This window comes from Somniosus microcephalus, chromosome 15 (genome assembly GCF_052327205.1).
Source record: "Somniosus microcephalus isolate GS21.2 chromosome 15, FLI_Smic_1.0, whole genome shotgun sequence".
In the NCBI taxonomy this organism is placed as follows: Eukaryota; Metazoa; Chordata; class Chondrichthyes; order Squaliformes; family Somniosidae; genus Somniosus; species Somniosus microcephalus.
In genome coordinates, this window is record NC_141001.1 from 88,338,175 (window position 1) to 88,365,638 (window position 27,464).

The window sequence follows — 27,464 nt, forward strand, 5'->3', positions numbered from 1 at the left end:
GGAGTTCAGAAGAATGAGAGGCGATCTTCTTGAAACATATAGGATTGTGAAGGGGTTGGATCGGGTGGATGCGGGGAAGATGTTCCCGATGATGGGTGAAACTAGAACTAGGGGGCATAGTCTTAGAATAAGGGGCTGCTCTTTCAAAACTGAGATGAGGAGGAACTACTTCACTCAGAGGGTGGTAGGTCCATGGAATATGCTGCCCCAAAAAGCTGTAGAAGCTACATCATTACATAAATTTAAAACAGAAATAGACAGTTTCCTAGAAGTAAAGGGAATTAAGGGTTACGGGGAGCGGGCAGGAATTTGGACATGAGTCTAGGTTCGGATCGGTCATGGCCCTGTGGTGAGCGGAGTGGGCCCAGGGGCCGTGTAGCCTGATCCTGCTCCTATTTCGTGTGTCTAATTCTGTTAGATTCAGGAGATGGTTCTGTGATAGTGGATTGGCGGTTAGGATCGGATCAGCCATGATCTTATTGAATGGCGGAGCAGGCTCGAGGGGCCGATTGGCCTACTCCTGCTCCTATTTCTTATGTTCTTATGAGATGAGGAGGAATTTTTTCTCTCAGAGGGTCGTTAATCTGTGGAATTCTCTGCCCCAGAGAGCGGTGGAGGCTGGGTCATTGAATACATTTAAGATGGAGATAGACAGATTTTTGCGAGATAAGGGAGTGAAGGATTATGGGGAGCGGGCAGGGAAGTGGCTTTGAGTCCTAGATCAGCCATAATCTTATTGAATGGCGGAGCAGGCTCGAGGGGCCAAGTGGCCTATTCCTGCTCCTATTTCTTATGTTCTCCCTTAAAGTCATCAGATAGTGCCATCTTTGCAGTTATATAGGTTGGATTAAGAGTAATGCATTTCAATAAATAAGTTGTACGTGAAGGAAATAATGGCACAAGTCTATACATGTGTTTACAGAGAAACAATGTCAGACTTGCCCTATATATTGTCCAGCTGAGTTTCTATATATGTTTACATTGTAGAAAGTGTTATTGTTCCTATCCATGAATGGATGTTAGTGAGGAATAAGCAAGATAGCTTTGGTTCAGATTTTTGATTTACGTCATTCTCGGTTATCTCCAAACGAGCCAGATTTAAAACATTGAATTTGCTTCATCATCTTTATAAATCAATTGGATACGTTTATAAATTTCTGGTTTAGTTTTCGTGTATTATTCTGTAACTGTAAAATATTACATTCCAGTTAGGACTGAACATTATTTAATTTTTATAACTGACTGATCTTATTACTGCTGCAGGTGAAGGACTACATATAAGTTACATCGTTGGAGCAGTCTTGACAATATTGGCAATCCTGATTCTCATAGCTGCCGTCATTATATATAGGTATGTATTTGTATCTTATTCTTTGAAACATCTTAATATGCCAACCATACTAAGTTGCTTTTCATTTCTTGTAATTTTGGATACATTTTACAAGCAATACTTACTAGAGGTTACACAAAGTACAAGCCCCATGCCTCCCCCTTTCATCTCCAGTGGTTCAGTAGGTAACTATATTATCTGGTGTAGACCAGGGAGATGCCAGATTTGATCCCTTTTATTTGCTCAGTTAGCTGATGTGGGCCATACTGGCAAGACTAGGGCCTAGAAATTCAGTTGGTAGCGCCAGCCGCTAGCACCTTAAGAGGGCGATAAGTGGGGTGCGAAGCGGCTAGCGCCCGGGCGCGGCGCGATCTGCGCCTCTCGGGAACTTGAGTGAAGAATTAGCGGCGGCGCAAAATCGCAACGCCCCCTCAGCTGCGCGCGCAGATCCTGATGTCATTTCATGGTGCAACGCCCTTGGTGCGCCCCGAACCGGAACTTCAGTGGCGCCCCCCTTCTTTCCGCCTGGCGCTCGCAGCGACTGGTTGAGTGGAACAGTTCCCAGTCGCTGTGGGGCGGGGGGGGGCGCTATTTAAAGGGGACTCTTCCTGCATTCTTTGTGGTAGCCATTTTGGACCACTCCTTCTGTGTGAGAGAGAGAGAGAGAGATTTGCAGAGAGACAAAGGGAGAGAGCTTTCTGCTTTGACTCAGCGCTCGCACAGGTACTTCTGGCTTCAACCCAGAGCTTTGCAGTTGGATTGATTTTTCAGTGCCGTAGCCTTGAGTGGCCACTTATAATGGGGGCTGCAATGGGTGGAAACGTTGGGTTTCTCCATTGCATTGAAAGGGCTCAGAGACGCCGAGAGAGAGTGCTAATCATGGCCAGATGGAGGAGGGCCAACAGACGTCGGCACAGGAGGCCTTACCCTCCCAGGGTATTCCGCCAGCACTTCTCCTACCTCAACATGTCTGAGGAGCAGTGCATTCGGAGGCTTCGATTCAGAAGGGAGGTGGTCACTGAGATCTGCCACCTGCTTCAGAGAGATCTGCAGCCTCAGCTGAGGAGCAGGACGTCTCTGTCAGTGGCAGTGAAGGTGACAGTGGCTCTGAACTTCTATGCCACTGGCTCCTTCCAATCCGCTACTGGGGACATTGCCAATATCTCCCAGTTCGCGGTGCATTGCTGCATCCGCCAGGTCACGAATGCCCTCTTCAAAAGGAGATGTCAGTACATTTCCTTCCCCATGACCCTGGACAAGCAGCAAGAGCGCGCAATGGGATTTGCAAGAATAGCGGGCTTCCCCATGGTCCAGGGCGCCATTAACTGCACGCATATGGCTTTGCGGGAGCCTCTAGAGAATGCCGAGGATTACTGCAACCGGAAGGGGTACCATTCGTTGACCGTGCAGTTGGTGTGTGACCACAGACAGCTGATACTAGCTGTCAATGCCCGCTTTCCAGGCAGCAGCCACGACGCCTTCATCCTGCGCCAGACTTCTGTGGCAGACATTTTCGAAGCCCCGGCTCACCCAGGAGGCTGGCTTCTCGGGGACAAGGGCTATCCTTTGTGCACCTGGCTGATGACCCCGCTCCGTGCGCCCACCACCCCAGCTGAAGAGCGATACAATGACAGCCATCAAGCGACCGGGAACATCATTGAGCACACGATCGGTGTGCTAAAGCAACAGTTCTGCTGTCTGGACCATTCCGGGGGAGCCCTTCAGTACTCACCTGAGCGAGTCTCCCATTTCGTTGTTGTGTGCTGCATGCTGCACAACCTGGCTATCCTCAGGACTCAGCCACTGCCAGTAGACATTGGAGGACCACCAGAGAAGGAGGAGGAGCACCAAGACAGGAGGGAGGCACAAAGTGCAAGGGCCGTCCGTCAGCGGCTTATTGCAAGTCTGTTCTAGGCCCCCTCTCAGGGAATGGCTTGTGCCATTGAAAGAACATGAATGGAGCCGCTCCGCAAACCCTGAGCCGGTCAAGGCAATAAAAATAGTTCAAAGTGCAAACATGCACAATCTGAATGAAGAGAATTATTTATTTTAAAAACTCTGTGCCCTTCCCGCATGACAAACAAATACAGAGAAACTCCCCAAAAAACAGTCAGACACATAACTGGCTCTCACAACCTGGAGACAATGAAAAAAAGAGTTAAACAAAAATGACCATGATCCTCGGCCTTCACAAAAAAAAACCACAACATTTTGCCACACCTCCTACTTTTTGGCCTGCGAGGGTGATCTGCCTCGCTTGCGAGATTGGCCCCTTCCCGCCCTGCAGCTCCTCTGCAATGGGACCCCAGTGGCTGCAGCAAGGCTGGGGGAAGGCTGCTGAGGGTCAGATAGTGAGTCGGCAGATGCCCTTCGGGGACGGCCTGGACCAGCTCTGGGCCTGGAGGGCCTGGCTGCTGACTGCTCCAACTCTGCTTGGGTGGTAGCAGTCTGTCCTACGGGTGGTGGCAGCTGCAGTGGAGGAGTGACAGTGTTGGCAGCAGGAATGCTGCCAACCTGACAGAGCACAGGCACTCCCTGGTCGGACGACACACTGGCACTCGCACGGGCCAGCACTGAAGCATGCGCGGCAATCTGCTGAAGCACAGGCTGCTGGCCTGCTGCGGCGCGGCGAGGGCCCCGGCGAATCCTGGCCGATCCAGCGAGGGTGGCAGCAGTTAGTGCTCGTGTGGCCCTGATCTGTGTCTGCATCAGACCAGCCAGTGACTGCATGGCACGACTAAGCACTTGGCTGGAAGCCGCCTGTGCTGCACCGAAGTCTTGCAGACTCCTTGCCTGTGCTGCACCGAAGTCCTGCAGACTCCTTGCCTGTGCTGCACCGAAGTCCAGCAGACTCCTTGCCTGTGCTGCCCCGAATTCCTATACACTCCTTGCCAGTGACTCTATGGAGTCGGGCATCCTTGCCACTGCAGCCATGAGCTCAGTGTGCCTGCGCTCCGCCTGGGCGCCCATTTCACCAAGGAGCCGCACCTTCTCTGCGCTCACTGTAGCAGGACTGGAGGCCACACTCGCCCTCCGGGGAGAAGGCCGCCGAGCTTCCCTGCCCCCCTGCGTTGCTGCAGCCCGCTGGGCCCCGGAGCTTCACTCTCCTCAGACCCTTCCCCCCTGCTCCCCTCCAGGGAAGACGTGTCCCCATCATGGCCATGGGCTGCCTCGGCTGAGGGTGGCACTGATGTTCTGGCTTCCTCTTCCTCGCCTTCCGATTCACTCACAGTGCCAGCTTGAGGGCCCGCCTCCTCACCTGGAGAATCAGCATCTGAAAGCAGGCAGGTACAAGAGTTGCTTTAGAGTGAGGACAGGGCGGCAGCGAGGGAGGCATGAGTGCTGCAATGCACTGCATTGGTTCGATCGTGGCAAAGGATGCTGGTGTGAGGCACAAGTGGAAAGAGAGAGGTCCAAAAGGTGATGACCTTACCATTGCTGTCCAGAACGGGGTCGGCATCTCCAGTGGCGATGGGGCCAATCAGCCGGCCTGCCATAATCCGCTCCACTCGCTGCTCCAGATCGCTGAGGTCTTTAAGTTCAGGATGGCCTCCCCCGGTCTGTTGCTGTTGCCTCCAATTGTGGGCCAGCTTGCCCTGCAAGAGAAAGGATGGGCTCTGAGTACAGTGTCAGGCCCTGATCTTGCCTGCACTGCCTCCCATGGTGGAATAGCCCTGACAGTGTCAAACCCTGATCTTGGCTGCACTGCCTTCCATGGTGGAATAGCCCTGATAGTGTCAAGCCCTGATCTTGGCTGCACTGCCTCCCATGGTGGAATAGCCCTGACCGTGTCAAGCCCTGATCTTGCCTGCACTGCCTCCCATGGTCGAATAGCCCTGACAGTGTGTAAAGTGGTGAATGTGCATGTGATTTTCATGAGAGTCCCATAGGTGTTGGATGAGGGCTGGGCATTGGGGCTTTCAGGACCCTTTGGCCATAAAGTGAGGTGCACATGCAGGGATGAAGAGGATACTGGAAAGGGTACTCACCCTGACAACCCGAGTGAGGTCGTTGAACTTCTTCCTGCATTGCGTTGGTGTCCTAGGGACCATGCTGCTCGAGGTCACTCTGTGTGCCACCTCCCTCCAAGCTTTTCTATATTCGCTGGGCAGCAGCCTCCTGCCACTGTCAGGAAAGAGGATAGGTTGCCGGTGCTCCACTGCGCCAACCAGAACCTTCAGGGCCCCCTCACTGAAGCGCTGCGCTCGCTCCCTGGCCTTCTCCATGGTCGTGGGCGTAACGATGTTGCAGCAGGTCTGTCCAGGCCTAGAATCAGGGCTCCAATGTGCAGGGCGTGGCTGCAAGCCAAATCGACCCTCTCCCTTTAAGAGGTGACCGGCGCCAGCATGTCTGCCTGCAATCGCTAACTTGCCGCACTTGCGCTGCGCCCGCCCTCGGTGGCAGCGCCTCGCCTCTCCGGCTTAGCGCCTTAGGAGCAACCTCTTGGGGCGATGCAACTCAATTTCGGTGAAGGTGGCGCTAAGTTGCGCCGGGCGCTAAATTTAGCGCACGCTCGACTGTAGCGCCCCAAACGTGGCGATACTGAATTTCTAGGCCTAGATATATTGCCTATCCTGATATTGGTGATGGTGGGCCACCTTCTTGAACCACTATAGACCTTGTGGTGATGGTGTAGCCTGTGTACTGAGTAAATATTGTTCTATCATTTAAACATTGAATATTGTCGACACTCACTGCACAGAAGAGATATTTGCATTCTTACTAGTCATGTAATGATTGTGTTTAATGCAATGTTTTGCATGAAAGGCCCCCATGCAGCAAAGATAATATAAGGTGCAAACCTGCAACAAAATTTAAACATAACCAATATGTGATGTTAGATATGTGGAAGGGGGGAAAGAAAAACCAGAGTTTTTTGACTCGTGCTACTGTTACTCACTCCCTAGGACAGGCAGAGATTACTGGTTTTGTATGTAGAAAAACGGGCACTAACATGATTTAATTAAGGCAGTGGTTCTCAAGGTGTGGGTCAACTCCCATTGATTGGGAGTGAGATCTGTCCCGTGGTGGAAACTAGGTTACAGATGGAAAATTTGTTAATTTCAGTGAAAAAAGTGTGTAAAGACCCAATGCTGAGACAAATGACTGGTGAAAGTGTTTATAAATAAAATATATATAAACTTAATTAAAAAATTAAATATACAGTAGAGCACACTTAATATGTCCAATGCAAAAAATGAGGATTTGACAGTACCTGTTGTACAAAGGACTATATTTCTATAATAGTGGTAGCCAGCAATATGAGTTATGAGCCACAGGCAGCTCATCCTTTTTGTCGAGTACAGCCCTTTGACCTTTTAACGCGCGATGGCTAGTCCAACTCTTTCATTGGGCAGCTGCAGCAGTCCCTTATGCTCCACCCAGGGATCCGGGGGTGTCATTTTCCGTGGAGCAGCAGTTGCAAGGTTTGCAGACTGACACTTAGTGGAGAGTGGGATTGGGCCTTCGTAAACAGGCCAGCAGTGGAACTGGGGCGTTACAAGCGGGAAAGTGGAGAGCAGCAGGTCATGTGGTAAGTGGGCAACAGCACTCGGAGGGGAACAGCACAGTGGTAATTGCAACCGGATGACTTGATTGGCTCAAGGTCAATGTGATTTTAGCTTTAGATGATCTTCGTATGACTTATTGCAAATGGAGTGTGGGGTTTCAAGATTAATAATCCTAGATGCTGAAGATTCTGAGATGTCGAGTGCTATTTAATTGGATTCTATTTGGAGAGTGGGAAGTGGAGTGAAATCTTCTGTATAAACTACTAATTACAAATAAATTAATTAGTAACATCTCCCAAGGTATGGACTGCTGCCCTCTTGTCCCAGTATATGATTTAAAACCATGATGTCCTTGGAACAGAGGTGAGGGAAACAGGCGGGAGGCTGCTTATATATGCAAATTGGGGTCCTACGCCAGTTGTAGCACCCTGTTTACAATTTTCAGGTATAAATGATCGGCGCACACTCCGGCCATTTGTAGCAGATGGCTCCAGAAAAGGTCCACAAATATCTTGGGGAATTTTTGTGGGGCCAGGAGGAACTGGAATCTGCCTGAAGCGCATATTGTAAAACTGCGCACCTTCCACCTATGATTTCCTGTCCATTAAAATGAATGGACCAGTGATCACTGGCAGGAGTGTGAATTTTCCGCTGTGTTCTCCCAGTATCTGCTAGGAACACCAAAATGGAACCTCTCCCCCAATGCTTTTTTGTGGACACCTTATCTAGGTTTTACATCCGATTCTCGGAGATGCATGATTTCAGTTGTAAAGGTGGAATCTTTTTCTGCACACTGCAAGTAACTTTCATTTTTTTCCCCCCTCTTTCAGGCATAAAAAGTCAAAGTTTGATGATCCTGCTGTGAGCAATCTAACCTACAGCAACCCATCATACCGTACATCTACACAAGAAGTGAAAATTGAAACTGTTCAGAAACCAGCTATATATAATCAGCTTCGATATAAAAAAGAGGTAAACTGCACAAACAAGAGTGTGGTTAGGATTCATATTTTATCAATAAGCCTTTAAAAAAAAAATTATTCAAAGTCACAGGCCAGTGTATAGTTCAGGACACCAGAGTTGAAAACAGCAAAAAGGATAAACTAAATCAGGATGTACTGATTAGGTGACACAAAATTTGGGCTTAAAAGTCTGACCATTGTAGCAGAAAGGAGAAATTGAGGGAGATCAGGAGTTTCACAGCTTTTACTGTCCTGCAGAAGAATAAGTGCAATGACTCTTGCTTTCTACATAGTGAGGATGCAAGAGAGGAGGAAGAGCATTTAGGATGGCATATTTGCAGCTGAGCTGACCATACAGTGTCTTGATAAAATAAAGAGAGATGAGAAAGGTTGCAACAAAAGGAAGTCGGAGACTAAAAGTAAGACCGGGATCAGCTGTGAGTGGTATTAGGGGCGTTTCCTCAGATACAGGCAGTAGACTTCCGCTTTGTACAGAGTTAAGTCCTGATAAGGAGAAAAGAATTGCTTGGCATGAAAAAGTAAACTGAGCTTCCTGGAGGCAGCTTTAGCAACGGAGGAGATGTGCTGGTTCCATTTGAGGTAAGGGAGAGACAGAGAAGTCAAAATTGTGAATCGATAAAGCATTAAAATTGAAATGATCTAAGTAAAAAGGGGATAGTGGTTCATTGGATTTCCAAAAAACCTGAATAGACTGCACCTGTCTGAGGAATTGGAAAACCAAGGGGGCGATTTTGTCAATGGGGGCGCATTGGAGGTGGGACTGCTGCTTGTTGGGTCATTGTCCCGCCTCCATCGACTTGTGACCAACCCACGCTATTTTCCCTTGATTGACCTTGTTAAGCCCGCCCAGCGGGCTCAGCAGGCCAATTAAGGGGAAGTCGGTTACAGAGAATGTCAGCGTATGACGTTTCATCTGTCAAAAATTTTTGACAGATGAATTGTCATCATTTGACAGCTCTGTGAAGTTGTCAAACACTGACATTCTCTGTTGTTTGATGAGTCCTTGTATTTAAGACTCATCAAACCTCTTTTGTGAGCAGAAAGCAGAGGTTGTTGCATCGGAGAATGCAGCAGCCATTCTGTCATCTCTGCCGGTGAGATGCGAGACTCTCCGCATCCCCAACTATTGAAGCCTGCAGGAAGAAACAAAGGTAAGTAAACATTTTCTATCACTTCCACTAACCTCAAATACTTACCTCTCCACACTTGCACCCATCACTTACCTTCACAGCGCACTTTTGGACCCCTCCATCCCCCGCAGACCCACAGCTCGCCTCGGTGACCCTGTCGGGGTTTCCCGACGTCGGGAAGCCCGCACCTCTGTTGGAAAAATGGGGATAATCCTCTTGACTGCCCCCAGATTCTGCCATTTTCCCGGCAGTCCCACCTCCATACCCGCCTCCCCAGGGCTGGCAAGATCGCGCCCCAAGATTTCATCGCTCCATTGAAGGGCATAGAGAAGATCAAAGTATAATGATTCAGCAACTGCAAACAAAATTGGGTTGTGTATACTGAGGCTATGTGACCTGAAGGAAGTTGAGGAATATTGAATAGAATTGCAAGTAAACATAGAAACATAGAAGATAGGAGCAGGAGTAGGCCTAGAGTAAAATAGTTGGATAATGAGTCGTCAAAGTTGTTGATGTGAAAAAGGAACACAGTGGAAGAGAGGACGGAGCCCTGGGGAATCCCCGAGTTAAGGGAAAAAGCCCGAGGATGAGCTGTCCAATAAAGATGGAATTAGACAGCCGTGAAGACCAAGTGATGGTAACTTGTTTCGAAGTGTATACTGCCAGACCCTTTCCAAGGCAATAACATATGGTTTACCAAAATATTCAAAATAAGAGGTCCTGAGGTTTGTCACATAGATAAGAAAATTGTCAGTGGAATGCCCACACCAAAAGCTATGCTGACTTTCAAGGTGGTGGATAATTAAAAAATTGGCAGCAACTTCCATTACTTAAATAAGGCAATAGTTGGAAGTGTAAGAAAGACTGGATAGGCTGGGTTTGTTTTCCTTGGAACAGAGGAGGCTGAGGGGAGACCTTTTTGAGGTGTATAAAATTATATGGGGCCCAGATAAAGTGGCTAGAAAGGACCTATTTCCCTTAGCAGAGGGGTCAAAAACCAGGGGGCACAGATTTAAAGTACAGGAAACTCTCTTTTAACTGGCACCTAAATATCCGGAGATCTCTCTTAACCGGCAAAATTCAGGAGTAGGTTCAGGTAAGTTTTACTATATATTAGTGGCCGTATAACCGGGGTTCCTGGATCTGTGGCCGTGTAACCGGGACTCCTGCACAAGTGCCGTTTAACCGGGGTTCCTGCACCTGTGGCCGTGTACGGGGCTCTCGTACCTTGGTAAGTATACCTCTCTGTAATCCGGACTTTTTGATCAACCGGCATCACGCTGGTCCCATCGGTGCCGGATAAAAAAAGAGTTTCCTGTAATTGGTGGAAGGTTTAGAGGGGATTCGAGGGGAAATTTCTTCACCCAGAGGGTGGTGGGGGTTTGGAACTCACTGCCTGAAAGGGTGGTAGAGGCAGAAACCCTAACCACATTTAAAAAGTACTTGGATGTGCACTTGGGATGCTGTAACCTGCAGGGCTACGGACCAAGAGCTGGGAAGTGGGATTAGGCTGGATAGCTCTTTGTTGGCCAGCACGGACATGATGGGCCGAAATGGCCTCCTTCCGTGCTGTAACTTTCTACGATTCTATGAAATGGCACAGGGCAGGGGTAAGTTGTAAGGTGTAAATATTGAGGATGCTGGTGTGGGAAAAGAAGGACACCATCAGAACTAGAGTTGAAGTCCAGAGGGTAGAAGATCTGACAAATCTCTCAGAAGGTTGTTCTTAATGATTGAACAGATTGGATACCCAAGTCAATGAATTACCATAGACTACATCACTGTTTGAGGGTTAACTCACACACATGTTGAAGGTGGAAGGAACTATTGAGTTGTATGGGACACATAATTCACAATACTGTAATGAGTGCATTATGTCAACTATACCAAATGTAGCTGATGTATTTTAAGCTGTAACATAGCAACATTTGTTCCCTTTATAACACATATATATTCCCTGCTGTGTTTTATAACTATACCTAATTTGCAATGCAGATTTGTGTTCTTGTGATGCTTTCATACTTGCCAGCCTAAAAAACTTAGCAACATCTCAGCAACAGTTTCAAAACAGCTGATACAGCCTCCAAAAAACTGACAACTCTCCTGATTATAAGCCAATGACATATGAAAACAAATAGTTACACTGCTTTTTAACTTAAGTGGTAGGTATACCCTACATTGCTTCTCTTGCATTAGAGGAAAACAATGTGCATATCAGGCTGAGAGAGAAAATGCAAATACTGACAGCACAAAGTTAGTGGTTTATTTCTAGGTGGGTCCAGAGCATAATTCCCTGGAAGATTTTGAATTTTTACATTAATAATGAAGCATTCTGATTAACTTTAAGCACTTTTATACATCACAATTGATAATTTTAAAATCTAAAATAAAAAGGAAAAACAACTTGATATTTGGCATTTCGATTTTCAAAAGACTAACCAGATCATAAGCCATTCTCCCACAAACAACCACAACCCACCAGCCCAGTTCAAACAGGCACGTTACTAGCTCCAGACCAGTTCACAGAAACACTTTATTTCTCCAGCCTTCCCAGTTCATACTGGCACACTTGACCCAGTTCATACTGGCACACTTGACCCAGTTCATACTGGCACACTTGACCCAGTTCATACTGGCACACTTGACCCAGTTCATACTGGCACACTTGACCCAGTTCATACTGGCACACTTGACCCAGTTCATACTGGCACACTTGACCCAGTTCATACTGGCACACTTGACCCAGTTCATACTGGCACACTTGACCCAGTTCATACTGGCACACTTGACCCAGTTCATACTGGCACACTTGACCCAGTTCATACTGGCACACTTCAACCAGTTCCCCTTCAGTTCACTTTTAGCACTCTTTACCCCCTCCAACCCAGTTCAAGCAAGTACTCTTCTTTATCCCCGGCCATTCAAGCTGGCACCCTTTTTTCCCCTTGAGCTGCCTCAGATCAACTTGGTGCTCTTTCCCCTCCCCCCCTCAGCTCTTCTCTCTCTCCCTCCCCCATTTATGCTGTTTTTTTCCCTCCTTCCCTCGGTTAAATCTGGCACTTGTTCCCCCCCCCTACCCCTGCCCCCCACTTAATGCTGGTGCACTTCTCTAACCCAAAATGTCAGCTTCCTCACCCCCTTCCCCTCAAAGCAATGCTCTTAGCTTCTGCCACCTTATCTCTCCCTTTCAATTCCATTGCCATCCATTTTCCCCCTTTCCATCCATTTCCCCCTTTCATTGCCAGCCACCCCCCTACCCCTACCCCATTCAATGTCACTGCTACCTGAGTGCTGAGTGATTCTGTATTCTTGAGTGGGAATTCCTGTTTTCATGAATTCCTATTTTCACTAGAATTCCTGTCTACTGTACGCAGTGGGCAGGATCTCTTCCATTTAGAACAGCACATTGGTAGGAGCGGCATTAAAGGGGAAAGTGGCCTTGTACGTGCTCCCAAAATGCTAACTGTTATCATGAAATGCTGATGGTTGACATGTATGTGCTTCTTCCACAGAGTTGGGATAGTTCATAGCCTAGTATATTTGTGGTTTAATCCACTGGGCACTTTGGGCTAACAGTGAATGCATTGCCCATTGTTCATGATGGAAAGCTTTGTGCAGAGGAGAGAGTATAGTAAGCACAGATAGGGCGGGGTCGACAGAATGGGCATAATGAATGAAAAACAAAAGATTAGGGCAACTAGCAAAAAGGTATATTTTCCTCCGTTGCCTAATGTTAGCAAAAAACTCGACATGACTTCTTGTTAAAATTGACTTTTTTGTTAACTTTCGTGGTTTGAGGAAAATATACCCAATGGAAGAAGGCAGAAAGCGATGAGAAGGAAAAAGAAGATAATTGGAAGACAAAAGGAAGCAAGTACAGTCAGAGAAAAGGAAAAATTGGACACATGATTTCCTATTCTGGGCTGATAACCCGGCTCAGGGGCACCTCTGGTCCAGCCCTGCCCCCTGGCAGGGCTCAGCACTAGCAAAAAGGATGGGGGTGGAGGGGGATTCGAATGCAGCTGCAGGTCTCTCCAGCACAGCTGCATTGCTGGCTGTCAACCTTGGAGCTATCTGGTCGCTGCTCCAGAACAGGCAGCCAGAGGCCCCAGTGCCCGAAGATCTGTGGGGTAAGTAAAAAAACAAAAACAAATTTAGAGTATCTTGTGGGCTTGCTGTTTGGTTTCCTCAGACCTGTCTTATTTTCCTTGGTACAATGTGCCTGTGCCCATTCTTTCCACTCCCTTCCCCAGGGCAACATAAAGGCGGTGAAGACCCGATGTAGTGCGGTACCACTCCTTTTTTTCTGATCTTTGTATCCTGGGAATGGGTGTTTCTTGGGGACAAAGGTCAGGCAAATTGGCCCCTCCCCCTTTACAGAAATAATTGTGATCAATAATAAGCTTGCCCTTTTATCTTCAGATGTTGACCATTGGCCACTGCTGTAACCTTTGTGTCATTGATTCACGGATATAGTGCTTATCTGCAATCAGTGACTATATATTAATCTTTTAATGGTTACTCACACATGCATTTAGTGTAGCCTGCATTATCCCTAGCCACATCTTGTGCCTGTCTCTATCTTGTCTCTACTTCCCAATCTGATGCCCTGAAAAGCGTAATGCTTCTCTGTTTCATTTTGTAGCAGGAGTATCAGGGCATGCTGTAATGGAGAAGGGGCTATGTGTGCAACACCTTTTTTGTGACATTGGTTTACTCTCACTACGCTCTTCCTCAGAAAGCAGAGAATAAGGGATGCTACGGGTTTTTCAGGATAGCAGATCAAGGGGAACAGGGACTCGAGGTTTGAGTGAGAAGTCAGGACGTAGGGAGGGTTAGTTACGGCAGGTATGGGTAGAGATAATTTTACTCATCCTACAATATTGAACCTTTTGTATGAAAAGAAGTCCTATATAACGACAGAGTGTATACAAAGCATCGAGCTGCTCAACAATACTAAGTAGAAGATTCAAAATCACTGATGTGTTGTATTTTGGAAATCTTTTTCCTTCACTGCAGCTCTCTGGTCCATCTGATAGTCTTTCACCTTTCATTTTCTGACTTCTACTTCAAACGTCACCTCAGGTACACGTCAGCATGAGTGTGACACATGCACCCCACAACCCAGCAACCTCCATCCATTTGACATGGGCTGGTGTAATGCACTGTGGCATTTTGCAAATCTGGAAAGGGCAGATACGTTTTCTGTGGTAATAGCAGTCTTTTTTTTAAAAATACACTTATTTAACAGATCTGAAGCAATATTAAGAAAGGAGAATTGAGACTCGGTCCAGTGCTGTTGAGTAGAAGATTTTAAATCTCTCCAAATGTTGTATGGATCAGTTCCTGAGATTAGCTATGCTATCAATTCTTATACACTTATACATAGAAAAGTGTGAACTGCTATTAAATGTTAACTTATATATCTATACAGCAAGAAAAATGTTATGTAAAACTATGATAATTCTTCCAATAAGAATACACACATTTTCTCTGTTTTGCTCATGACAAAATATAACCTAGAAAACATTTGATAAAGTTTAATAACATTTTAGAAGTTTCAGATCTTCTTAATGCAACAGCACCCAATATTCTTTCAAATCTTTTTTAGTTCAAGCTTTTTCAGTTTGCAAAATGCAAATGCTTCCATAACAAAAACAATTTAAAGTTCATGGCATTTTAAATCTGCTTTTCATCCTTGTTGTTAACATGATAATTCCCTGCCACAGCATGAAAAACCGAGCAAATCGTGCATGCAGTTTTACACTACTACCTTTTCTTTCCTCCTAGGCTCCTCTGAATCATTTTCAGAACAAAATTATAATTATTTTACTAAATACTTTCCAGTTTATATATAAACAGGTGACATTAATAATTAATTTCTTCTTTCACTCCCAGAAGTGATTATTTGACTTCCTCGGTCATGTTACTTTGTCTTGTAAATAGAATGGAGTATATTTTCATCTTTATCCCCTCAGCCTTGAGCATTACCTGAGTGCAATGCAGAAAGGACAATCTGGTGGGAAGGATCTCACACCATTAAGCGAACCACCTGATTGTCCTTCTATTGAAATTAATGGAAGTAAAATCCAGCAAGTTCTGTAAAGGGTGTGTGATTCTCCCCAACAAATTTGCCTGTGTGCCCCGTCCAAGAGAAGATTAACACCCTGTCAGTAAAGATGAAAATCTATCCCAATATTTCATCAAAATGCTCACTAGCTGGCCTTGTTCTACAACTCATTTAAACTTGGATTTAAGTGGTAAATTTAACATAACAGTATTTTTTAAACAAGTTACAGTGTATGTGTATTTGATTGTCTTTGATTTTGCCGTACAACTTGAATACTGCGAAGCCTAATTTATATGGTCTCAGGAATCTGAGGTGAGAATAGGTTGAAGAAATTGGGCTTGTTTTCAGTAGAAAAAGAAAACTTTAGGTAACTTAATATCAATTTATAAAATTATGAAGATTCTAAATTCAAAATGCAATGAAGGATAAAGAGCTGTGTAGTTAAGTTACCACAGAGTGACCACGCGTGAATGCATTGGCCATTGTTCCCGATGGAAAGCTTTGTGCAGTGGAGAGAGTACAGTAAGCACAGACAGGGTAGGATCGATCGAATAAGCATAAGGGGCTTAATTTTAATGGGGGAGGCGGGTTGTGGGTGGCGGGGCTCCGAGACGGTCAGGAAACCTGGGAGAACGGGTTCCCCCAGGCCCTGCCGAATTTAATGGCAGGACCTGATTTGCATGGGAGGCCTCTTGTTTCCCACCCGCAGCCAACCAGATTGAGAAGCATCTTTATAATATTTAAATAGACAACCCGCCTCCTGGCACCGGATTGGCTGGTCACCAACCTCCATCCCACCTCCGTTAAAACCGGAAGTGGGCAGGTTGGAGTTCAGGTCATGATTCAGATTTTTAACACTTTAACTATCCCCATGGCCTCCCCCCCCCCCCCCCCACCTGTTTTTTTTAGGTTAACATTCCCCCTAATGAATGAGAAAGAAAAGATATGGGCAACTAACAAAAAGGTATATTTTCCACTGTTGCCTAGTATTAGTGAAAAAGTCGACATGACTTCTTGTTAAAATTGACTTTATTGTTAACATTGGAGCAAAATATACCCAATGGAAGAGGAACGTGGTGAGAAGGAAAAGTACAAATCAGGAGAAAGAAAAGAATTATCGACATGGAAGCAAGCACAGTCTGATATTAGACGTAAAGGGCAGGGACATTTAGGTCTAGACCAAGAAGTGGCTTCTTAAAGGGAAACCGATATTTTTGATTGCTGTAACAAAAGTTTCTAAAATGGTTCTTGCAAATATTGCTCCTGTCTGCTTGAGTTTTTGGAAGGGAAGAACAGAGGATGAAAGAAGGGAGGTACGCTGTGTGCTTACATCAGAGGCAGACTGCATACACCTGCCATTACCATTGCAGCCATATTTAGAGACCCAGACACACTTATCTGGGAATGGCAGAGAATGCCTTTACAAGCTGAACATCACCAGGGAGGCGATGACGGAGCTGTGCCATCTGCTAAAATCCAAAGTGCTGACAGCTCCCATCACAGGGACAGGAGTCCCCCAAAGATTTAAACATGTCCAGTTACTGCAGGTGTTGGCCAGCACTGGGAGCTGGAGAAATCATGGGGTTCTGCTTCAATTCAAATTGGTTTACTTAGGAGAGACTTTTGAATGAACTTTTTCAAGTGGCAGTTAATATGTTCATACAGTTTACACTGCTTCTTACCAGCATTAAACCACAGCTGTAAATAATCTGCAGATGTAAAATTACAGTTGGCGCATAATCGGGTCTAAATAAATAAAAAAGTTCTATTTATGTTTTCTACTGCGACAGAATTATAAGTTGGGGTAGACAGGGTTGGGAAGTAAATGATGGAATTGATTAAAGAAAGAAAAAATAAAATATATTTGAGAAGCCACTTGCAGTTCACAAATTAAAAGAGACATGAAGGAGCCAGTCAGTTGGTTATTGAAAGCAGTAACTGGTAAATTGCCGTAACAATTATCACTGCCTTACTGCTGGGATACAAATGGAAGGGTGGAGTAGCAACTAAGAGCGTCAGGACCAAGATTAAATTAGAATAGAAGGATCCAGATGATTTAAATTATTTTGAGTTTTACTACATTTACATCAACATGAACCATTGTTCCAGAGTTTAAAAAAAAGGCTCATTTGTTGATAGCAGTGCATGTGTCCAAATAACGGTATTATCTTTAAGGCCTTACCCTCTGAGGTAGCTAGTTAGTGTAAACAAGTTAACATATTTTTGTTACTGCTACAAATAGTCTGATAAGACGTGCATTGCTTTGGTAACTGAGGATTTTGCTGAGCAGATTACTAAAGTTGTAGGAACAAAAGTTTTCGTGCCATAACACGTAGCCGTAAAATGAATAGTTACAAAGGCACCAAGCCTACTGTTAGTTGTGGTTGGCATTTTTTTCAATATATAATGAACCAGATTGGTTATAAAATAAGCTCCGTGCTTATTTTTTCTTGTGTCTAAGAAATCGGGTTTGATTTTTAAAGGACTATTCCAGAAGAGAGCTTTGCAAATGGCATTACCCTTGAACTGTATACTGTATTCGCTGCTCACGATGCGGTCTCCTCTACATTGGGGAGACCAAACGCAGATTGGGTGACCGCTTTGCGGAACACCTCCGTTCAGTCCATAAGGGTGACCCCGAGCTTCCGGTCACTTGTCACTTTAATTCTCCGCTCCACTCCCACTCTGACCTCGGCCTCTTACACTGTTCCAATGAAGCTCAACGCAAGCTCGAGGAACAGCACCTCATCTTTCAATTAGGCACTTTACAGCCTTCTGGACTCAACATTGGGTTCAACAATTTCAGACTATAACCCCCCCCCCCCCCCCCCCCCGTTTTTTCAGGCGGCAGCTGTTGATGATTCTGCCATCCCCATGGCAACATTTTCTCTCTCCTGAGTTCAAACCTAACACAGGCTGTGCCTTTAGTTCCTTCCTCCCCTCCCCTCCCCCCATTTCCCTGCCTCTGCACCTGCTTAAAACCTGTTACATCTCCAACTTTTTCCAGTTCTGATGAAGGGTCCCAGACCTGAAACGTTAACTCTGTTTCTCTCTCCATGGATGCTGCCTGGCCTGCTGAGTGTTTCCAGCATTTTCTATTGTTATTTCACATTATCCTTGAATATTGATCTGACAATTATATCCTTGTACCAATTTTTTTTTTAATTCAAAAGACGGTGTCTGGCATCCCAGTATTTTGGAGACTGTCTTCTTTTCAGTATTTCAGAAGCTAGATGGGGAAAAAGTTGCATATCATCTCATGATAAATTATATAAACAATAATTGAAGCAAAGAAGAGAATAGCAGGCTGAATTGGATTAGAATAAATCACAAATGACATGCTCTGTCACTGTGACAGCAATGCACTGTCCTTCCTTGTCCTTCTCATCCTCTCTGTAGCCTTTGACATGGTCAACCACACCATACTCCTCCAATACCTCTCCGCAGTTGTCCAACTCAGTGGGACTTCCTTCGCTTGGTTCGACTCTTACCTATCCAATCGTAACCAGAGCATCTCAAGCAATGGCTTCTCTTCCCAATCCCACACTGTTACCTCGAGTCCCCCAAAGATCTACCCTTGGTTCCCCCCCCCCCCCCCGCCCCACCACCTCCTGTTCCTCCTCTACACGCTGCCCCTTGGCGACATCATCTTAGCACATGAAGTCAGGCTTTACATGTATGCTGTGACACCCAACTTTACCTCTCCACCACCTTGCTCGGCCCCTCCACTGCCTCTGTGTTGTGAGGCTGCTTGTCCGATATCCAGTGTTGGTTGAGCTGTATTTTCCTCCAGTTAGATATTGGGAAGACCAAAGCCTTCGTCTTAAGTCCCTGCCTCCATATTTTCACCACTGATTCCGGAACCTTCCCCAGCCACTGTCTCAGGTTGAACCACATTGTTTGCAACCTCGATGCCCAATTTAACCCCAGACTGAGTTTCCGACCTTACGTCCTCTCCATAAACACCTCCGTAACATTGTCCGTCTCCGCCCCTGCCTCAGTCCATTTGCTGCTGAAACCCTCATCCATGCCTTGGTCACACTCAAGACTCAACTTTTCCAATGCTCTCCTGGCCGGCCTTCCATCCTTCATCCCCCATAAACTTCGGCTTATACAACACCCTGCTGCCATATCCTATCCCACACCAAGGGGTTGATTTTCATTGTGCCGTGAGGCGGGCTTTTAGGCATGCGGGGGGGTTAAAATCCCGAATTCGGGGGTCCTGACACCATCCCGCCCAAAACCCGCCTCCATGTAAGTTTCAAAGGAGGTGGGTACCCGCCCCGCACTGGGACCCGCCGACCCGAGGCGGGAAGGGATTAGTGCCAATTAACTGCCTGTTTTTAGCCTAATCCCTATTTTGAAGGGTGTCGTGTGGGATTCCCGACGGCTCCAAACCACGCCAGGTTAGAGGAATCGGGCCGTCGGGTTGAAGGACTTGGAGGGGTCGAGATGTCAGTGTTCAGGTGAGTGATGGGTGCATGAGTGCAAAGGTAAGTGTGTTTGGTGTGTCTAAAGTGTGTAAAGAAGTTTAAATTACCTGTACTTACCATTACAGCCTTCCTTCCTCTAGGTTTCGGGAGTCCATCATTCAGCCGGCACAGAAAGCAGAATGGCTGCGATCTGTCAAAAGTGACAGCCTGCAGCTTTCAGTGCCGGCGAGATTTCTAAACGTCTTGACAGATGAAATTTCAGTCTGTGATGTCACCTGTTGCCGGGTGGCCCTTAATTGGCCTGCTGAGCCCGCTGGGCGGGCTCAACAAGGTCAATCAAGTGAAAATCGCGTGGATTAGCCGCATCTCGATGGAGGCGGGACTACAACCCGAAAGTTGTAGTCCTGCCTCCTTCCCGACTTCTGAATGAAAATCCAGCCCCAAGTCTCATTAACCTATTGCCTTTATGCTCGTTGACCTACATTGGCTCCCAGTCAGCCAACGCCTCAAATTTAAAATTCTGATTGACTCTTCATGGCCTCACCCCACCCTATACCTGTAACATAAGAACATAAGAAATAGGAGCAGGAGTCGGCCATACAGCCCCTCGAGCCTGCTCCACCATTCAATAAGATCATGGCTGAACTTCTACATCAACTCCATTTTCCTGCCCTATCCCCATATCCCTTGATTCTGCTAGTGCTCAAAAATCTATCGCTCTCAGTCTTGAATATACTTAATGACTGAATATCCACAGCCCTCTGGGGTTTCCCTTCTCTCTGACCTGCATTCCCCCTCTCGCTGACCCCATTTCCCTCCTCTTGATTCCATTCTCCTTCTCCTTGATCTTCTCTAGCCCTACAACTCTTTGGGAGCTCTGCATTCATCCAGTTCTGGCCTTTATTGTATCCTCAACTCCCATTTGCGGCCGTGCCTTCAGCCCTCTAGGCCCTATCCTTTGGAATTAACTCTAAGCAATGAATCAAAGGTGTTTAATTGAATGATATGCTGTTTTATAATGACAAGAATGCTGTAAGTAAACACAGCCTGAGGTCAGTCAGTTTTAATTGTTTGGTCAAGGAAGTTTGCAGATTGAGATTCCAGTTTCCGATCGCAGCTCAGAAGTATGCAACATTTTAAGATTGTTTGCATCTGTAACCAAGTATGACATCTGTAGCGAGAGAACCCTTTTCAACTTATTAGCTATGAATAGATACATTTCAAGTATTATGATTTCAACAATTGTGTAATTGCTTCACAATGACTCCAAATTCTGATTGATCTGAAATTATATTAAACATCTGTTTTTTAAATTTATTTTAACCTTTATGCCAATCCTGTTGGTCTTTACTGAGCTGCATTTGTCTCGTGTGCATTATTCACTGGATGCTGTATAACTGTGGCATTTTTATTGAAGCAAAATGCAGCAGTGGAAACTAAACAGATTGATGTTGCATTTGAAATGATTGAATGAGACATTTCCACCGGGAATTTCCACCATAACTTTGGTGGAAGATCAGCAGAAGCCCTGGATAAACCGTGTAAATGAGGTTCCTGCCTCCTCAGAAGTTATAGTTGCTGGGCCTTGGTTAGACCCCATCTGGAGCACTGTATTTAGTTTTGGGCACCGAACCTCCGGAAAGATATATTGGCCTTGGAGGGGGTGCAGCAGAGATTCACCAGAATTATATTGGGCCTTAAAGGCTGTAATTATGAGGACAGGTTGCATAAACTTGGTTTGTGTTCCCTTGAGTTTAGAAGATTGAGGGGTGAACTAATTGAGGTCTTTAAAATTATAAAGGGAAATGCCCCGCAAGTTCTGGATTTCCACTTGTGTGAAATCCGGAACTTTGGATCTGTCAATGTACTGCACAGGACCTGCTTGCATCAGCGTCCGGGGATATCTAAGGCTTAAATAAAACATTTAAAAATCAAAAATTATGCACATACACATTATTAAATGAGCTTATGTAAATATTGGCCCGGATTACAGTCCTAATGATGTTTAAAATGATCAAAAAATGTAATTTTTATTGAGGTTGGTGCAATGAATGAACTTACGAATAAAGTTGCAATTCTGTGTATTGTATAATTGTCAGATTTGGGGATTCCATTGCATATCACTCGGGAATTCCCTTCGTAAATGATTACAATGGCATTCTCCTTTGTCTTTGGAGGACCCGGCATGATCCCAGGGATTCTTCCGGACCGCCTGTGTCCCTGGGATCTGTGGGCCATTACTCTGCCCTCCGCCTCGAGGCCTGAGCCCGCAACTCTTCACAGCCTGGCTGCCAGCAGGAACTTTTGTAAATGTTTTGCGGGTCGGAGGGGCACTCCGGAGGTACGCCTCCGACCGCAACTTCTAGGCCAATGTAAGCTCTTGAAAATTCAGTAAACAGTGTGTGTCGGGGGTGGGGTGGAACTGCTGTATATGAAATTGAATGTGCTGTGGCCAGCTTGTGAAGCATTAATTGGATGAAAGGGCTACAGGCGATTGAGTTCAGAGTTGAACTGTATGCCTCTTCTTTTCAGACTGCTACAGATAATAGTTACACAAAAGGAAAGATCAAAATTGTCGAAGGCATCTGCTTGCTGTCGAATGACGACATGTATTGGGATGACTTAAAACAGATTAAGACAACGCGAGGGGGAATTCTTCGAGATCACGTTTGCATGAAGGCAGAAAACCTGTCTGTCCAGGGCAGCACGGACTCACTTGGCGACACAGAGACAGAACAGCTGTTACAGGACGAACCACTGTCGGAGTGCAGCAGCGTAAATACCAGCACACAGGAAAGAAGTGGCCTCCCCTTGCCTGACACTGGCTGGCAGCACAATCGCAAACCCTCAACTGAAAGTGAGGTCTGATTGGAAATAGCTTCTTTTTTTCTTTCTCCTATGTTCTATTTAAAATATGTTTCTATGGCAACCTAAGACAGTGACTGAGCATGCTCCAGACAGCATGGGGGCTCAGATTAATATTTTAAAAACAAGACTCACAATTCAACTGGGAACTGAGTGGTACTACAGGCTGTCGCCAACCCATACTCTGGAAAACAACACAGTACACAAGACTGGATAGAAGCCAAGGGATCTTAACTCTCACAAAGTGTTTTCAAAATGCCTGATACACAATTTTAACAAATTTCTTTCTCAGATTTACATATAAAGTATGTGTCTGGTTAAAGCATGAATGTACAGATGGTTATCTGTAGCATGCGTTAGCCTACTTTTATACTGTAGAGGATTCCTCTATTTAAAGTGGATGTAATTCTGTACGTGGAGCAGAGTAATCTTTTTGGAAAAGGCTTTTCACGCTGTATGCAGGCCTCTCATATCTTGGTCTCCTGAGGAACAGTATGAAAATCCTTGTAGTCTCAGGTAGGACTTCTGTACAGAAGGGAGAATATTGAAAGGACATGTTTAATTAACCCTTTTTTCCTCACTTTGACAGTCAGATACAGCTGAAGTTGTAAATGTGACCGGAATCACTGTATTTTCCTGGTGCTTTGAAAGGAGGATAAAGGAATTGGCAAACAATTGTACAGAACCAGTTGCATTTTCCCTCTAAATACCTGTCTAAGCACTGATTTACAATTAAGAATCTAATTTTGTACTTTGTTTAAGTTGCTGCCATCAATGATTATTAACTGTACTCACTCATACACTACCATGAGTTAGCCCTGTTTGTAACCACTATGTACATTTAGATGAAATGTATAAATATTAGGCCTGAGCAAATTGGTTACATTAAATCGTTTATAAATATAGCACAAGTCTCCTATTATACAGGTGATTGTGTTGGTTATAAATGAGGGCCAGAATTCAACATTTTAGATCAAACCTGGCAGTGTGCTCAGTGTTATTTTACATTATTAAATTGCAATGCATAGCAGGTTCTGGTGAATGGGAGCGAAGTTATCAATGGGGAGCAGGCCACGTTACTGTAAGTGACTGATGTGAGAGGTTACTAATTTGAATTTACAATGAACTTGAGTGGCAAGAACTCCAGTGACTATATTGGGGAAAAAATGAGAATCAAATCACCTTTTAAAAATTTCAACTAAAATTCAAATATCAAACAAATAAACAACTACATTAATCATAATCAGTTATTGTAATAACAGGTGAGATTTTACTACCTGTTTCCACTACATTTAATATTGATGCCCAGTAACTTAAATTTAGACATTTAAAGGTGAAGGAAAAGCTATGGGGAGTACTTTAAGTACAAAGTAGTTCCCATATAGGATCTTCAATTTAAGAACAAAATGTACCTCATAGGAGTTATCATCAGTTTAGTGACTCATTTCCCCTCCCATTGAAGACATGCCATGTCAAGTCTGCTCTTGACTTGAGGCCACTTCAATAAAGTGTCACCAGGGCAGCCTATGTGTATCCTGAATATCCATTCACTTGCATGGACGTCAGCAATTCAAACTACACTAGTTTATAGATCAAATCTGGAGGTCCCTGAATATACAACATCGGAACTGTTCTGTATGTAAATCGAGATCTCACAGGAAGAGAAATGACTTACTAAATCAAAGCTGTTCTACAAGATAGGAGACGTGTTCTATATTTGTTTTGTTAAAATAACAGTGGGCAGTATTTTTCACTGAAAGTATTCTCTGTGATCTTTGCTTTTTTAAGTGTAGGGCACAATGCTGTTAATAACTTAACCTTAAAGTGAGACAGCCTTGGGCACTTTCAACATAGCAGACAGACTTATTTAACTTAACTGCAGAAAATTAGGAGGTAAAATTTCACTGTCATTAACTCAGCCTTACCAGTAGCAGTGAAAGAGACTATAATACTCAGCTTGTGGGCTATTGGAACCACCTATTTTTCATTGAGCATTTTCTGCTGTCCATGTGCCTGCTGTGTCTAGATATACAGTATGTAGCAAATTCAGTGACATTCCCCATTTAACTGCATATGTAGAACATTATATTGATCTCCCTAATTAAAGTCTCTTTTTCCAACCAAAAAGATTATTGTTTATTGACCATGTAAGTATTTTGTGATGCTGGAAATAATAAAACTCTGGATAATAACTTATTTATCCTGTCCCAATCCTTTCTTCACAAAAAAACATTGAAAGGACTGTAGACTCCAGACCTATCCTGTTGATAAGTATAAAGGAAAACATCCCAATTTACTTCACATTTCATCGATACCTCAGTATATCAGTGATCAATTGTTCCACCTCTAAATTCCTGTAACACTTTTCAGAGCACCACACCCTGCTACTTGTTTGCTATTCCACAACATTTTCATCTCTATTCCACTAACGTCGTTACTTTGACCCAAACTTTGAAAGGTCAGTTGCTTCATTAGTATGCTGTTTGCATGCTTGTTTTGATTGCTGCTTTGACAGTGTTGCTTACTATCAAACAAGGAAGGAAAACTGTAGCATGGTCAATAGAGGTAACTTGATTGATTTAAAATAGAGTTACTGCCAGATTTACCTTTCCCACCAGGTGATGGAAGAATTTGTTGTTGATGAAAATCTTGCTTGTTTTCTTGCCTTCCTAATTATATTGAATCAGTTTTTGCCAACAAGTGGTCAATGCTGGAAATAGAGCCAAGACTTGAGGGTGTTTTGTTGCTATCACACAGCTTGGTTTATTTGCTTAGAAATGCATTTCTTTGACCAAATGACTAACTTTTAACCTTTTGAGTGCCTGGCGCTTAAACCTCAAAGTCTGATACGGTGCTATTTTTTCCAGACCACAAGTTTGGGCCACAGTTCTTGATTTTTCTACACATCTAAGCTTGCATTTTTAAATCTAGTGACTGGACTATTAATTGAACAAAATAACTTTCCATGGTATGATTATGACAAAAGATTTTAAATATGTAAATATGTGATAAAGCTCCAGAATTGTAAAAAAAACATAAATTGTGATGCACCTGAAAATGATTTAGATTTTATTCATGGTTAAATAATGAAGAACAACTCAAAAGCTTGTCAGATTCCTTTTATCATTACCAATGACTAGAATACCAGTATAATGAATATAATTAATTTGTGAGGTGGAATTGCACCAGGCCTTTTAACCCTTTGAGCACTCTGCTATCATTTTATAGCATTTCAATACGGGAGTTTTTTTTTTAATGTTAAAAGGTTTTGATTATTTTCTGCATATTGCCATCCTCTTTTATAGTATTCAACTTTCTAACTGTGTGGACTTAACTTTTGTGTCATTATTTCACAATCTATGTTGTATGGTGTACAGTCTAAAGTTACTTAGTACAAATTATCTGATTCTGTTTTTTTGGCATTAAACTCCCAATTTGCTGTGTTATTTATGTTGCTTAATTCAAATTATTTTCATCAATTGTTTAATGCAGAAATGACTGAATTATCAAGAGTAGATTGTATGAGGGAATTTCAGTACTCAATGGGTTAAAATACTCAGGTAGTAAACTAACTGTGGTAATAATTGATAAATTGGTCAGTTTAAGATAATAAATGGCACAATCCTAGGTAATTAACCAATTATATTGTATAGATTTTTGATTTTAAAAGGTAACAACCAGCTCTGTGGTCCATATTACCTAGCATTTTTACTAAGCACAGCATGATTTTCTTTGTGGAGAAAACTAGGTACTTCCATTGCACTCACAGGAATATCTTGTATTCTACTTTTGCCAACTTAGAAAATACTATAAAAGCATAAATGATTTTAAATGGTTTTGAATATTATGTTACATCTAATAGAAGGGAAAGCAGAATAAGTAGATTGAAACATACATACTGCATTTGGACATTAGTCGTGCATTTGTCTTCCAATTGTGTTATAATATATTTTTGTTGAGAGGCTGCATAACTAATTTGGGTCTTTGTAATTATCCCAAATTAAAATCTGTAATATTTAAGACAGTCTTGAAACTGCTAACTTTGCTCAGATAGAAAATGTTTACAGAACAATTGTTTAGTGTGAACTATATATCTATGTGTGTACATAAAATGAATTGGTTATTAAAATTGGATGTTTTCTAAACTTTTTCTTCTATTTGTGTAATATTTGAAGCTATGAACTCAACAGAATTTTGTGCTGTTTATTAATTTAATTATATCTTCCATTATCCTACTTATTCCAAACTTTTGTTAAATATACCAATCTTCATAGCCCCTTATAATTTTGAACACCTCTATTAAATCTCCCCTTATCCTTGTTAATATATATGTTGATAGGGTGAGAAGAAGTAAGGTGGGAGGAGGCTCGTGTGGAGCATAAGCACCAACATAGACCTGTTGGGCCGAATGGCCTGTTTCTGTGCTGTAATATCTGATGTAATTGAATTGCAATACTATCATGTGGGTGAAGCAAATCCACTCAAATGAAATTGGACCTTCATAAATGAGTAGCCGTGACTCCCAAGATACTTTAAAATATTTTATTAGTTCATTTTTGTACTTCTGAATGGAGGGATATCCATATCAGAAAATGGAAAATTCCCATTTTTGTGTCATAAGAACATAAGAAATAGGAGCAGGAGCAGGAGTAGGCCGTTTGGCCCTTTGAGCCTGCTCCACCATTCAATAAGATCATGGCTGATCTTCTACCTCAACTCCACTTTCCGGCACTATCCTCATATCCCTTGATTCCCTTAATATTCAAAAATCTATCGATCTCTGTCTTGAATATACTCAATGACTGAGCCTCCATAGCCCTCTGGGGTAGAGAATTCCAAAGATTCACCACCCTCTGAGTGAAGAAATGTCTCCTCATCTCAATCCTAAATGGCCGACCCCTTATTCTGAGACTGTGACCCCTGGTTCTAGACTCCCCAGCCGGGGAAACATCCTCCCTGCATCTGTCCCATGTCTATATCAAACATTCCCTGATCAGCAAATGTAGGATAAAGCTAACTTTGTCCCTGGCAATGTGCATGCTTGACATTTTGATTTATCAAACTATCCAAATCCTGACTTTTTGAGTGAGATTGTTCAATGTGGTACTGAATGTGGGCAGTTTTGTGCTGTGGACCTTTGCCC

At 44.0% G+C, this 27,464-nt stretch overlaps 1 protein-coding gene across 1 annotated transcript in view; it reads left to right on the forward strand.

Annotated features, from left to right (window-relative positions):
- The window catches only part of lrp4 (low density lipoprotein receptor-related protein 4), a 512,348-nt gene extending 485,882 nt beyond the window's left edge, over positions 1 to 26,466 (forward strand). Inside the window, exons 36-38 of the mRNA XM_086008096.1 lie at positions 1,264 to 1,351; positions 7,671 to 7,812; positions 21,989 to 26,466. Of these exons, the coding sequence (XP_085864222.1) occupies positions 1,264 to 1,351; positions 7,671 to 7,812; positions 21,989 to 22,324 (566 nt within the window). The 3' untranslated portion in view covers positions 22,325 to 26,466. The remainder of the gene's footprint in view (positions 1 to 1,263; positions 1,352 to 7,670; positions 7,813 to 21,988) is intronic.
- Positions 26,467 to 27,464: the final 998 nt, after the last annotated feature.